The sequence below is a fragment of the Muscardinus avellanarius genome (assembly GCF_963383645.1).
Source record: "Muscardinus avellanarius genome assembly, chromosome: 2".
Taxonomy (NCBI): Eukaryota; Metazoa; Chordata; class Mammalia; order Rodentia; family Gliridae; genus Muscardinus; species Muscardinus avellanarius.
In genome coordinates, this window is record NC_137787.1 from 75,357,458 (window position 1) to 75,369,292 (window position 11,835).

An 11,835-nucleotide genomic window follows, 5' to 3' on the forward strand; every position below is an offset into this window, starting at 1 on the left:
TAATAATACTTGCTTTATCATGAGCTCAAGTGCTACAGTGACTAAACGAGACAGTGTATAAATAACTCTGCACTGCATTGCACCTGGTGTATCATTTGAACTCAACAAATATTAGTTCTGATTACTGTCATCATCATGAATAGCTAGTTCATAATAAGAATATATTAACTGTATTTTTTTTTAATTTGGTGGTACTGGGGTTCCTGGAAGCTCTTCTACCTCCAGGCTACACTTCCAAACCTATTTTATACTTTTTATTTGGAAACAGGGTCTTTTAAGCCAGCACGGCTGGCTTCGAACCTGCGTGATCCTCCTGTCTCTGCCTCCCAAGCACGGGGATTACAAGCATGTGCCACCACGCCCGGCTAACTATTTTTTAAATAATGGATTGGTCAACCTTAATCAGTATTGAAGTTTATTCTGTCTAAAAAATAAATAAATAAATAAAAATAGCTTTGAATAACAGAGACATGATTAGATGTGAAAGGTTGTTCTAGAGTGTGTGTGTGTGTGTGTGTGTGTGTGTGTGTGTGTGTGTGTTAGTGTGTTACTGGAGCTGAAATCCGGGGCCTCCTGTGTGCCAGCAAGTGCTCTGCCACAGAGCTACAGCCACAGCGCTTACACTGAAGTGTTCAAGTAGTATAATCGCCACCTCCCCCTCAGCTCTTAGGTTATTTTATCCTCCTTCCCCTGAATTGTCACCCATTTTCTTTTCTTTATTCTCTCTGAGCTTTTAGACTACTTATTATGGAGCTTCAATCTGCTGGGTGTAATACTCACGCACTTAATGTCTCTAATTGTTTAGTACTTTAGATTCCTATCTTTTCCATGCTTCTGTAAAACTCAGTGAGATCAGCTCTGGTGCACGCTCCATAATAAACAATTCCTAGGTCTGATGTTAAAAGGTAATCTTAACTTAGAAGTTCCTGTCATTAATATATCACTAAAAGTAGGGGCAAGTGTAAGCTTATCCTCAGGCAAATGAAAGATTGTATTATTAATTTCAATTGATTTTGTTAGGATATTTCAGCTATTAATTTCTCTATCACCATTTCCCCTCTACTATAAAAGCAGTATACATTTCAGAATCTCTTCACAGAGTAAGAAGTTAGGGGGCCACTATTGGTAATAAGTTTGATGTAGCTAACCAGAAACAGCATATCATTTCAAAGGCTTAATTTTTCTCTCTTGGGCACTCTGTGTGGTTTTAAGATACATGTGGAATTTCATTCCATTTGCCTGGCACTCAGGGCCATAGCCCCTCAGAGACATCCTTAACCCCATTTGGAGAAGGACCAGATAGACCCAGTAGATGGGCTTTAAGTGATCTGTGGTCCCATTAAGTTGTCGGTGAAATGCTGTTTGTGTGTGTGTAGTTAGTTGGGGGTGGAGGGGTCTATTTTTTTTCCATCAGGTTTTCCTAGAGATCTGTGATCCAAAAGAGGTTAAGAACCCCTGGTAAAGAGTATATAAAGCATAAATTACTATTCCCATTTTATAATTGGGGAACACTGAGGAATGGAAAATACACAGTAGCTGATTTGCTGCTTAAGAAACTTGGATTAGGTATCGTAGCTCCCTAACTTACTAATGCTATAAACAATTAGATTATTAAGAGCACTGAAGCATATTTTTAAAATGAGAGAATCTGGCTCAAATCAGGGTCTGTAGGGAGCTGCTTGCCTCCCCAAGATTTACCCAGTGAGGGTCCTACACTCGTGTTGGAGTGGGCCTTTCTCCAGTAAACCACCATATGCTTATGCAGTTGGATTTAAGAAATAGGCACCTGCAAGAATCCACCAGTACCCCAATGGGGAAAGGCTGCAGTCCAGATAACTGACATGTTAACCAGGCAGAAGCACTTAACTTTGGTCTGCCTTAGGTGGCAAAGGAAACCAGAGAAAACAAGTATCGGGGCTCTGCTATCAAGGTAAATCACAATACATCCTTCCCCATGACTCTTCCCCATATCCTCTCTGTAGACTCTCTGAAGTTAACACTAGGGAACCAGATTCAGAGGGGCTTATGGTTAAGAACTACAAACAGACATGTTTTAAAACTTCATAGACTCTGGAAAGCCCTGGGCATCAAGAAATGGACCAATGTGTTCTTCTCTTGAGTGGCAAACTACACATGCTTTCTTCCCGCCACAAAGCCTGACCCTCACATCTTCTCAGTTCAGAGGGTCCATGTGGATGCCAAATCTGGTTACCAAAGTTGAATTTCCTAAATCTGAATTTCAGATATTTCTTTTCCATATTAAGTAGACATTATTGACAACCATACAAGATTTCTGAAACCTAACATCCCACATATCAAAGAGAGATTGGCTTGGTTATGCATTTGAAGGTTAATCTCTAATATGTGCTGGAATTAATCCTCTTCCATCCATATTCCTAAAGCACCTAGTTCATACCTTAAATGTAACACTTTTCACTAATTTATTTGAGTTAACATGTTTAATCTTCCTTGCTGAGACCATACGTTTCTTGAGGGTGGGGCCCATGTTGTCTTCGCCCTCTTCAGTACATACTTCCAAAGGAGGCAAATAGAAATTGGTTCTAAATAATCATTTCATCCCATTCAGAGTGACCAGTTTGCCAAGAACTCTAACTGCCTTAATCCTTTTAATCATGAATAGTAGTGTTTCTTTATTTTCCTTCTATAGATTTTAACAAAAATTAAAAAGAGTTCTGGAGAATGAGGTCATTATTACAATGAAAATCAACATTTTTTTCAAAAACCTCCCTTTTCTAGGTGCAAAGTCCTTCTTGGATGCAACCTCAACCGTACATCCTACAGCACCCTGTAAGTTTTTTGTCCTGTGGCTTATTCTGCAAGTAAGCTCTCTGTGTACTCTCTGGGTTAGAACCATTTGCCAAAGGTTGTATAGGATGTGGGAACTTTTAAGCACGGAATAGGAAAATGTACAAGTTAATGATGAGACTTCCACTTTTGTATCTCTTAAGAATGAATTAGTAGAAAGCATTATGTTACTTTTTCTGTTAGGACTGGAAATACATACTCCGGTTGAGGCAGAGTACTGTTCTTTTACTCATACCAGTTCAGTAGGAGATCATTCAATTGAGTGGCTGAATCTTTTACAATGCTTAAATGAAACAGCTCTCACTTTTTACAGTCTGTTTAGTGCAAACATAAAGTAGATAGAAATTTTCATCAGTGTCACTTAGCCTCTCTATGGAAATTAGGAATACTAAAGTAGTAATGCATTCTTTCCAAATAACAAATGTTATTTTCTTCAATGACTTCACCATTTGTAACTCCAACGTATATATAGTATTACAACTTACTAAATGAGTTACCATTCACCTTATTATGTAATTTCCTTACTGTGATTTTCAAAGATACACCAAATCCAGTTTATTAAATCACAACAGTTATAAAGTAAGAGTGGAGAACAAAATCACAATGCCAACAACGCCAACGCTGATCCATATACTTGCCACACGGAGGCCACAGATTGGGTTTTAAGCTTTCTAGTAAACCAATGCATAATGGGAAACCTGATGCACAAGACAGTGCAGTGTTTATAAAATAGCTGTACTGCTTAGGAAAAAAACTCAACTCTTGGTCTTAAGATGAAATGGGAATTTGTCCCAGGATATTCACTGAAATGGACACTGCAGTTTAAGAGCATATATATGAAACAGCAATCTAGGGATAACAAGTTCTGAACAAGAAATGCTGAGATGACCTTTAAAAAGCAAAGAAAGCCTGTTAAAGTGATAACACAGGCAATATATATTATGTGATACACATATATACTTATACATATACATGCATACATGTACACCCACAAGTCCACACACAGCTATACATGTATACATAACACATCTCACTAGTCCATATATGTCCATAGCAGTCTGTGTCCCTGAGACTTTATGCTACCCTATTTTGAAATGCTGAAAATCAACCCATTTCTAATTTGGAGAATTCCTAGCATAGTACCATCCTCCAAATGGTGCCATTAAGTGAGAGAAAAGATCAGGAAACTTCTTCCCCATACTCTAAACTCCTGAGTCACGTTTGTGTTATTACATGCTTTAATGACAATGCACATTAAAAATGTCTTTTTCTTTTTGGCAACTTTGAGAGACAAAGATTGCACATAGTTTAGTATCTTTGAGAAGACATGAGAAATGTGTGCAGAAGGTTCCGACCTGAGAATCATTCCCTTCCCCCACCCAAATTCAAATTGCCTGCATGCACACCTCCCTTGGCCTGACTATGGATGTAGTTATCAATAATTAGTTTTTCAGTACATTAATAATGTAAGTGATATCAGTTACAGTAATACCAAAACATACATTAGTACTTTTAAAACATGTCAGAATACTTGCATTTTCAAATAATTCAGTGATTGCAAAAGTAAGAAGAATGATAAAATCTGTAAAATATTACATATGAAAAGTTAGACAACTCAAAAGGCTAACTAGTTAATTAAATTTTGGTTTATACAGTGTATTATTATCTAAATATTAAAGACAATGATAATGACGACAACTATGTGGAAAGTTATATTTATAATAGGATGCTAAGTTAAAAGCAGAAGCTCAAAATAGGATATTGTTCATGTTCTCCAACTGTGTAAAAAAGAGCAAAGGCTGGGCCAGTAGTTATATTAGGGAAGCTGGATTGTGGGGTTTTTTTTCCTTTTCTTCTCTCTTTTTTTTAAATATGTTTAATTTGATTTTTAATGACCATCATTTTTACACATAAAATAGAAGACCCTGGAATTGGATTATTAATCACATCTAAATTGGCTTGCATCCCCTGGCACCAAAATCACATGAAGTTCTTGGAAACATTAAATGAATGAAGAATGTGCTCTCCATCCCAACAGCTTAGTCTTGAGTCAAATGCCTATCTGTATAGAACATTTTCAAACAAATCACTGTATTGATCCTATTGTCTTTCAGCCACAGAAAACATCAACCGTCTTTTTTAAGAAAGCATTTTGTAACCCTAAGATAGTCATGGCCTGTGTTTCCTGTTATAGCTCCTCCTGCTGGGCCCGCTGCTTCACAGTTAAGGAAAGGGAGGGTTTGATACAGGGATTTCTGTGAAGTGAATCCCAAAGTACTTTTTCTTCTAATGCTCTTAGAAAAATCCCAGAAAGCCACCTAGAAGATTTTAGGAAGTTATTTATGTTACCCCTTACAAATTTGAGGGACATTATTTTTGCTTCACATTCCTCAGCAAACAAAGGGATTTCCTTGGCAAAAGGTAATTACAGAATCTTAACTCTCCCTCCATTTGTCTTCTGTTGTTCTTGTCTCACCTCCCCAGGGTGCCGTGCTCCCTCCCTCCATGGAGCACACCATGTCACTACAGCCCGCATCCATGATCAGCCCGCTGGCCCAGCAGATGAGTCATCTTTCACTAGGCAGCACCGGAACAGTAGGTGGCAAATTAATACCATGTGTCTCTGCAAATAGAGGAGGGCAAATTAACATAGCCTATGCCAGCCCTATCATGATATCACATGCTGTGGATGCCAAAGATTATGTCTGCCCCTCTCCTCCCAACACCACCATCCAAAAATATTCAGATGTTTCCTGATTAATTGATGGACTGAAAGTCTGTTCTCTGGATGTCTCTCTTTTGCCAAAATATTATGACCACATGGTCCACATCCAGCTTTACAACCATTGTCATTCATGACATTCTTTTGGGGTCTTAAAGCACTGGCTTCATTTGGTAAAATATGAAGATGACGCATGGTAGTAACAGCAGGGAATCTTTCCTCATCTAGTCCTTCTTTTATGGAATTTGGGAGTACTGAGTCATGATCTTCATAGTGACTTATTTCACGGAAGTCCGGGGGACTTGGTTGGGTAATGATATTGAGATGGTACCGGACCAACTTCCAGGTTGGTAAGCACAGAGTGTAGGTATAAGAGGTGGCTTAGTTGACTCAGTTGTATCTGCGGTGGCTCAAAAGAGCAAAGGGCAGTGCATTTGCCCCTCTTACAGTCAGATCCAGCAGCAACTTCTTATAAAGTCTAAGTGAGGACATGTGTAGCCCTGAGATTGACTAGAAATTTCCTCAGCCTTTGGGAAGCTGTATCTGTCAGCATCAGGAAATCAGGGCTCCCTGACATAATCTGTAGAGCCTGTTGGATCTTTGATACAGAAATAATACTAGGAACCAATTGAGGGAGCTGCTAGAAAATAACAAGGTCTTCTGAAAAGAGATTTCTAAAAATAATTTTTGATAGAATGGTGAATCTATAAATTCATAACATTGTTGATTTTTTAAAATTTTTATTAAGCTTTCAGGGTATCCTTTTTAATTTTCTTCTTTGAGACTTCCAGGTAGTTTATATCCACCTCAAAATTCCCCAGGTAGAAGGAAATTTGAATATATCATCAAGTGAGTTAGTTTGCTCCAGATGGGACCAAGCAAACTAAGATACCTCCCAACTTTGTGTTTAATAAAGAACCAGTGGCACCAGGAAAAAAAAAATCCCCAGGCACTCCAAATTTTGCATGGCTTGCCACTGCCAGTCCTGTCCTGACCTTCTTCTCCTTTTCAGTACATGCCTGCAACGTCAGCTATGCAAGGAGCCTACCTGCCACAGTACACACACATGCAGACGACGGCGGTTCCTGTCGAGGTGAGTACTGAGCAGCCGAAAGCCATTCCACCAATAGGTGATTTCAAAAATGGGTGAATTAAATCGAACTCAAAAATGTCAAAAGGTGAAACATTTGCATGAAGAATTATGTTTAGAGGAGTACAGATTAGGGTAACAACATTCAGGCCACATCCCCAAGACTCCCAGAAATCTTTTTGAGGCTTGTAGCCCATTTTATACCCCTTCAAAGTTCTGTCTTATCACCCCTAAAATGATACTCACAAGCACAGTAAGATAAAATTAGAGTTTGCAAACCTAGTATTAAAGAATGTATCAATGATGATACTAACAAAAAGAAATCAGATGTAATTTAGTTAATGAAAAAGAAAAGCTGATGTTTCAAAACTGTAACAAGAATGAGAAAGAAACCACACCTGTTTTTATAGACGCTGTATATCTAAATAATTCTTGGTTCTTGTTATGAGAGAAATTTGACATCTGAATTATGATTGGATAGGAAGCTTCACATTTTCCCACAAAGTACCCTTAAAATTTCAAAGTAATTTTTAGTCCTGATCTCACCCATTAGGAAAATCCCAAAGGTCCCATTTCCAGGAAGGGCCATGGAAGAGTGGTTTGTCAGTATTTGCTTTGATGATTGTGCAGTTATGGACAACCACAATTACCAGACCCACGACTTCTTATCTGCATTTCTAAAACCCTCCAAAAAAATTTGGAAATAAAAGTTATCTTTGTAATGACTTTAGCAAAAAGCTGACCTTTGGAAAAACCTATCTTGAACTGAGACAGTATCTTTATCCCACTTATTATATTTATTTATGCCTTTTAGTACAGAGCTATCGATGTGTCAGTGTGAAGTATAGCCCTAGACCCTACTGGGGGTGTTCTATGATACACAGCATGTTCATACTATGTGTGAAATTCTAAAATCTAAAAAAAACAGAATTCGAAATCACATCTGGCCCCAGAAGAAAAAAGGTTAAGGCATGCATTTGATAAATGGTAGCATGATAAAAAAAAAATGTAGACAAGTAAAAGATTTTGATAGCCGGGCGTGGTGGCGCACGCTTGTAATCCCCGCTCTTGGGAGGCAGAGACAGGAGGATCGCGCAGGTTCGAAGCCAGCCGCGCGCGCTGGCTTAGGAGACCCTGTTTCCAAAAATGAAAAAATGTAAAAAATAGGTCTGGGAGTGTAGCCCGGAAGTAGAAGGGCTTCCAGGAACCCCAGTACCACCAAAAAAAAAAAAAAAAGATTTTGATAAGAAGTTGTTGGGTTTGTCAGACATTTCAGCTATTTAGGGAAACAGTTAACCTTAAAAGCTCTACATGACATTACGGAAATACCTTTAAAGGGCACTTATTTTAAGGTGTGTTCCCTTGACTCCAGCCTAAGTTGCACAGTTGGGATCTTACTGCTAACATGTCTGTCTGTTCTGCTTTGCTATAGGAGGCGAGCGGTCAACAACAGGTGGCTGTAGAGACGTCTAATGACCATTCTCCATATTCCTTTCAACCCAATAAGTAACTGTGAGGTATGAGGGAAAGGGCTCCGTAACTGTGGGGCTCAAACCAAAGTCTATGACATTTTTTTAATCAAAATGATGCTTATCATGGCTCAGATTTGATCATACTTCTGTAATAATGTCTGAGGCATCCAGTCTTATTAATATGTTTTTAAAAAATCAACGATTTTTCTGGGTGTGGTGGCACGCACTTTTAATCCCAGTGCTTGGGAGTCTGAGACAGGAGGATCGATCACACAGGTTCGAAGCCAGCCTCAGCTACTTGGTGAGGCTCTCAGCAACTTAGTGGAACCCTGTTTCCACCCCCAGTACCACAAAAAAAAAATTTTTGAAATCAGCGATTTTATGAATTTACAGATTCACCATTCTATCCACAAAGAACAGTGCTTTACATTGAAGTCAAATATGTATTTACTCTCCCCCACCAAAATAAAACCTGTAACATGGCAGAATACCAGGTACCAGAATTGCCATATTATACAATATCCTGTGTATTGCCTTAATACTCATAACCTAAAGGAAATATAGCATAAGATATTGCTTAATCAAACATTAAAAGATTAGCAATATCTCAACTATGAGTTTTGATGTCAGGATCAAAATATATTCCCAGCTCTCACTTGAACCACAAATTTTAAAGCATTTCCCTTTACCATACTTATTGCAGTAAAAAGTCTGTGTGAATCTTTTCAATTGCTCTAGTAGCAATATATATTTATTGATTTCATAAAGTTACCCTTCATCTTAGAAGACTCATATGAAGTGGGCTCTGGTTAGCTTAGAGAACAATGTTTTGCAAACCCAAGTTTAAAAGCTAGACTCAGGGCATTGAAAGGAGCCATCAGTTCTAGAGTCTGCATCTCACATTCTACCACCAATGATGGGCAGTCTTTTTCAAACGTACAGCTCTTAAGAGATTACACACTTCTGTGGCATTTTATACAGATCCACAAAAGCATTTATCTTTTATCTTTCTCTTCCAGATGTACAGAAGGGTGTTCTTACATGAAGAAGGGTGTGAAGGCTGAACAATCATGGATTTTTCTGATCAATTGTGCTTTAGGAAATTATTGACAGTTTTGCACAGGTTCTTGAAAACGTTATTTATAATGAAATCAACTAAAACTATTTTTGCTATAAGTTCTATAAGGTGCATAAAACCCTTAAATTCATCTAGTAGCTGTTCCCCCTGAACAGGTTTATTTTAGTAAAAAACAAAACAGAAAAAAAAAACAAAAAAAGGACAAAAACAAAAGATTTTTATCAAATATTATGATGCAAAAAAAGAAAAAAAAAAGAAAACTTCAATTTTCTGGGTATGCACAAAGACCATGAAGACTTATCCAAGTGCATGACCGGATTTTTGTGGTTTTGTTCAGTTTGTGTTGAACTTGTGTTTTTTTCAGCTGTATGAAATGGGCTTTCTGAAGTTTAAATAGTCCGACTTCACCCATGGTGTTCTGTGCTTGCCGTGTGAGTGTTGCTGTAACTCAGTGTTGCCGTCAGTGTCTCTTTTCTTAGCTTTCCGTTTTTCTTTCAATGTAGTGTGAAGTGTCTTATCCTTTTCTATGAATTCCAATTTGCCTTAACTCTTTTGATGCTGTAGCTGTTTCAGTAAAAGTTAGTTCAAACTAATGATGTAGAATGCTTTGACCAAATGAGCTGGTCTATTATGCCTTGTAAAACAGCAGCATAGGGCTTTTAAAAAGGTAGTCAATAAAAGTTGCTGAAATTTTGGCTTTTTTAAATACGTAGTAGGTGTTTTTAATGATTTTTCACATAATGTGTAAGGTAGTGAAATGCAAGAAGGGAAAAAATGTTTTGTGTGAAACACATTTTTCTGACTGGGGAACTTTTAATAGGGTAAATTGTTTGTAAGGCTGTACGCCGACAGTTTCCTCTGATAGTTTGACTGATTTAGGATATCTGCTGTATGATGCAATGTAAAGTCTTTTTTGCCTTTTTTTCAGGAAAAAAAAAACTAACTTGATGTTCTAGATTTAGTGTAGGTAGTGTGGGGGGCTGGGGGTGGGGGGCAGGGGAGGGGAGTCACCGAATGTTTTGTCCTTCCTTTATACTAATGATAGTGCTTTAGAATGAGAATTATGCCTGCGATCTGGCAAACCGAAAAAAAAAAAAAATGTTGCTATTGCAACTAAATGGCAAAAGCTAAAAGTAAGGATTTCTCTTCAAACATGAGCTGAGATATGAATTGAAGCGAAGTGATTGGCTACTAGCTCTCTCTCTCTCTTTCTCTATTAGGTAAATTTGAAAAATAAAAATGACTTGGCACTTTTAAAGGTAACTTCACCAAAGACCGAAGAGCCAGTAACCAGTAGCTCCACCTTGTCTCAGCATCACATCTTCTCTGCTCTTTATTTTTGCCGGACCAGTTTGCGGTTAGGAGAATGTGCCTTTTTTGTACCTTTGCATTTAGGTTTTATAATTTTAATTGATGTATGGACACACACAAACAAACAAAAAAAAAAGCATGAAGGAAGATTTGGATCCAAGCAGTGCCACACTTTACATCATCACTACAGGTGTTCAAGTGTAAAGAAAACCAATTTTGAAACTATGAAATTCCTGATTCATAAATACACAGTTATTTTTACTTTAGTACATATGAGATAATTCACTGTTCTGAAAGCTCTTTTATTAAGGCAATTGCATATGTTTTAAAAGCAATGGTAAATTAAGTTGTCTTCCAAAACTGTGTACTTGTCTGGTCAGCTGTGTATGATCAGTTATCTACCTCAGAGTCTATTTTCTTTTGTGCTGGGACAGGTTGCTGGCCCTCCCTGTTTCCACAGACCAAATCCTCCTAGCTCAGGAGCTAGGGCTAAGCAGTTATTTCTTTTGAGTATTTTTTAGTTCTTAAATTTTATTGCTTGTATTTGATGATAGATGTCAGTGACATTTCATAGTTTCAAAAGTCCTTGCTGCTCTGAGAAGTGTAGATGCTAGTGAAAATTACGTAGTCATAAGAGAAATATGTTTTTGTTTTGTTTTTGTTTCCTTTTTTAAAGTTGTGGTATTATTGGTTCTATGCTCCCTGAAATATTACTGCTTTGTGAAAGTCCAGACTGAACGCAGCACCCTCCGTGTACTTAGTACATTTATAAACCTGGATCTCTCACTACTTGATATTTTTGCATTAGTTAAGACAGAAATTTGATAGCTCGGTTAGAGGGGAGGGGAAATCTGCTGCTAGAAATGTCTGAACTAAGTGCCATACTCATCTGGGTAAGATTTGGGAAACATAACCTCTGTACATAAAAAAAAAAAATCAGTTAAACATCACATAGTAGACAGCCATTAAATTATAAAAAAATTAATTTATGAAGAAAGACCTTTTGTACAGATTGAAAAAAAAAAGATTTTCATAGAGATATCTATATGATCAAGAGAGTTAATTTTTTATTTTTGTTTTACTAGTGCCACAAACTTGCCAGTGGTAACTTATTTGTCCGGTCAAGATAACTCTGTAGTTTTCTTTCCTAGGACTTGTTGTTAAACGCCAAAAGACATTTTTGAACTGTACATTTGATCAGATTGTTAGCTTTTTCTGTTTTATTTCTTTTGAGAACCTTTGAATAAAAAACATCTGAAACTTTATTCTTCCTGTCAAATTTTTTTAGCAACCATTTTGTGTATCAGAATTTCATTTCACTTCTGATTTCTCTCTT

At 37.4% G+C, this 11,835-nt stretch overlaps 1 protein-coding gene across 4 annotated transcripts in view; it reads left to right on the forward strand.

Annotated features, from left to right (window-relative positions):
• RBMS1 (RNA binding motif single stranded interacting protein 1) overlaps window positions 1–8,148 on the forward strand; it is a gene marked incomplete at both ends in the record, with an annotated part of 222,006 nt that extends 213,858 nt beyond the window's left edge. For 3 of the 4 annotated variants that reach the window (XM_080689068.1, XM_080689069.1, XM_080689070.1), the window contains 4 exons: window positions 2,758–2,808; window positions 5,311–5,421; window positions 6,561–6,641; window positions 8,071–8,148. In XM_080689068.1, coding sequence (XP_080545194.1) covers window positions 2,758–2,808; window positions 5,311–5,421; window positions 6,561–6,641; window positions 8,071–8,148 — 321 coding nt within the window. Of the gene's footprint in view, window positions 1–1,882; window positions 1,931–2,757; window positions 2,809–5,310; window positions 5,422–6,560; window positions 6,642–8,070 lie in introns of all 4 variants that reach the window. The other variant, XM_080689067.1, reaches the window with a different exon arrangement.
• Window positions 8,149–11,835: the final 3,687 nt, after the last annotated feature.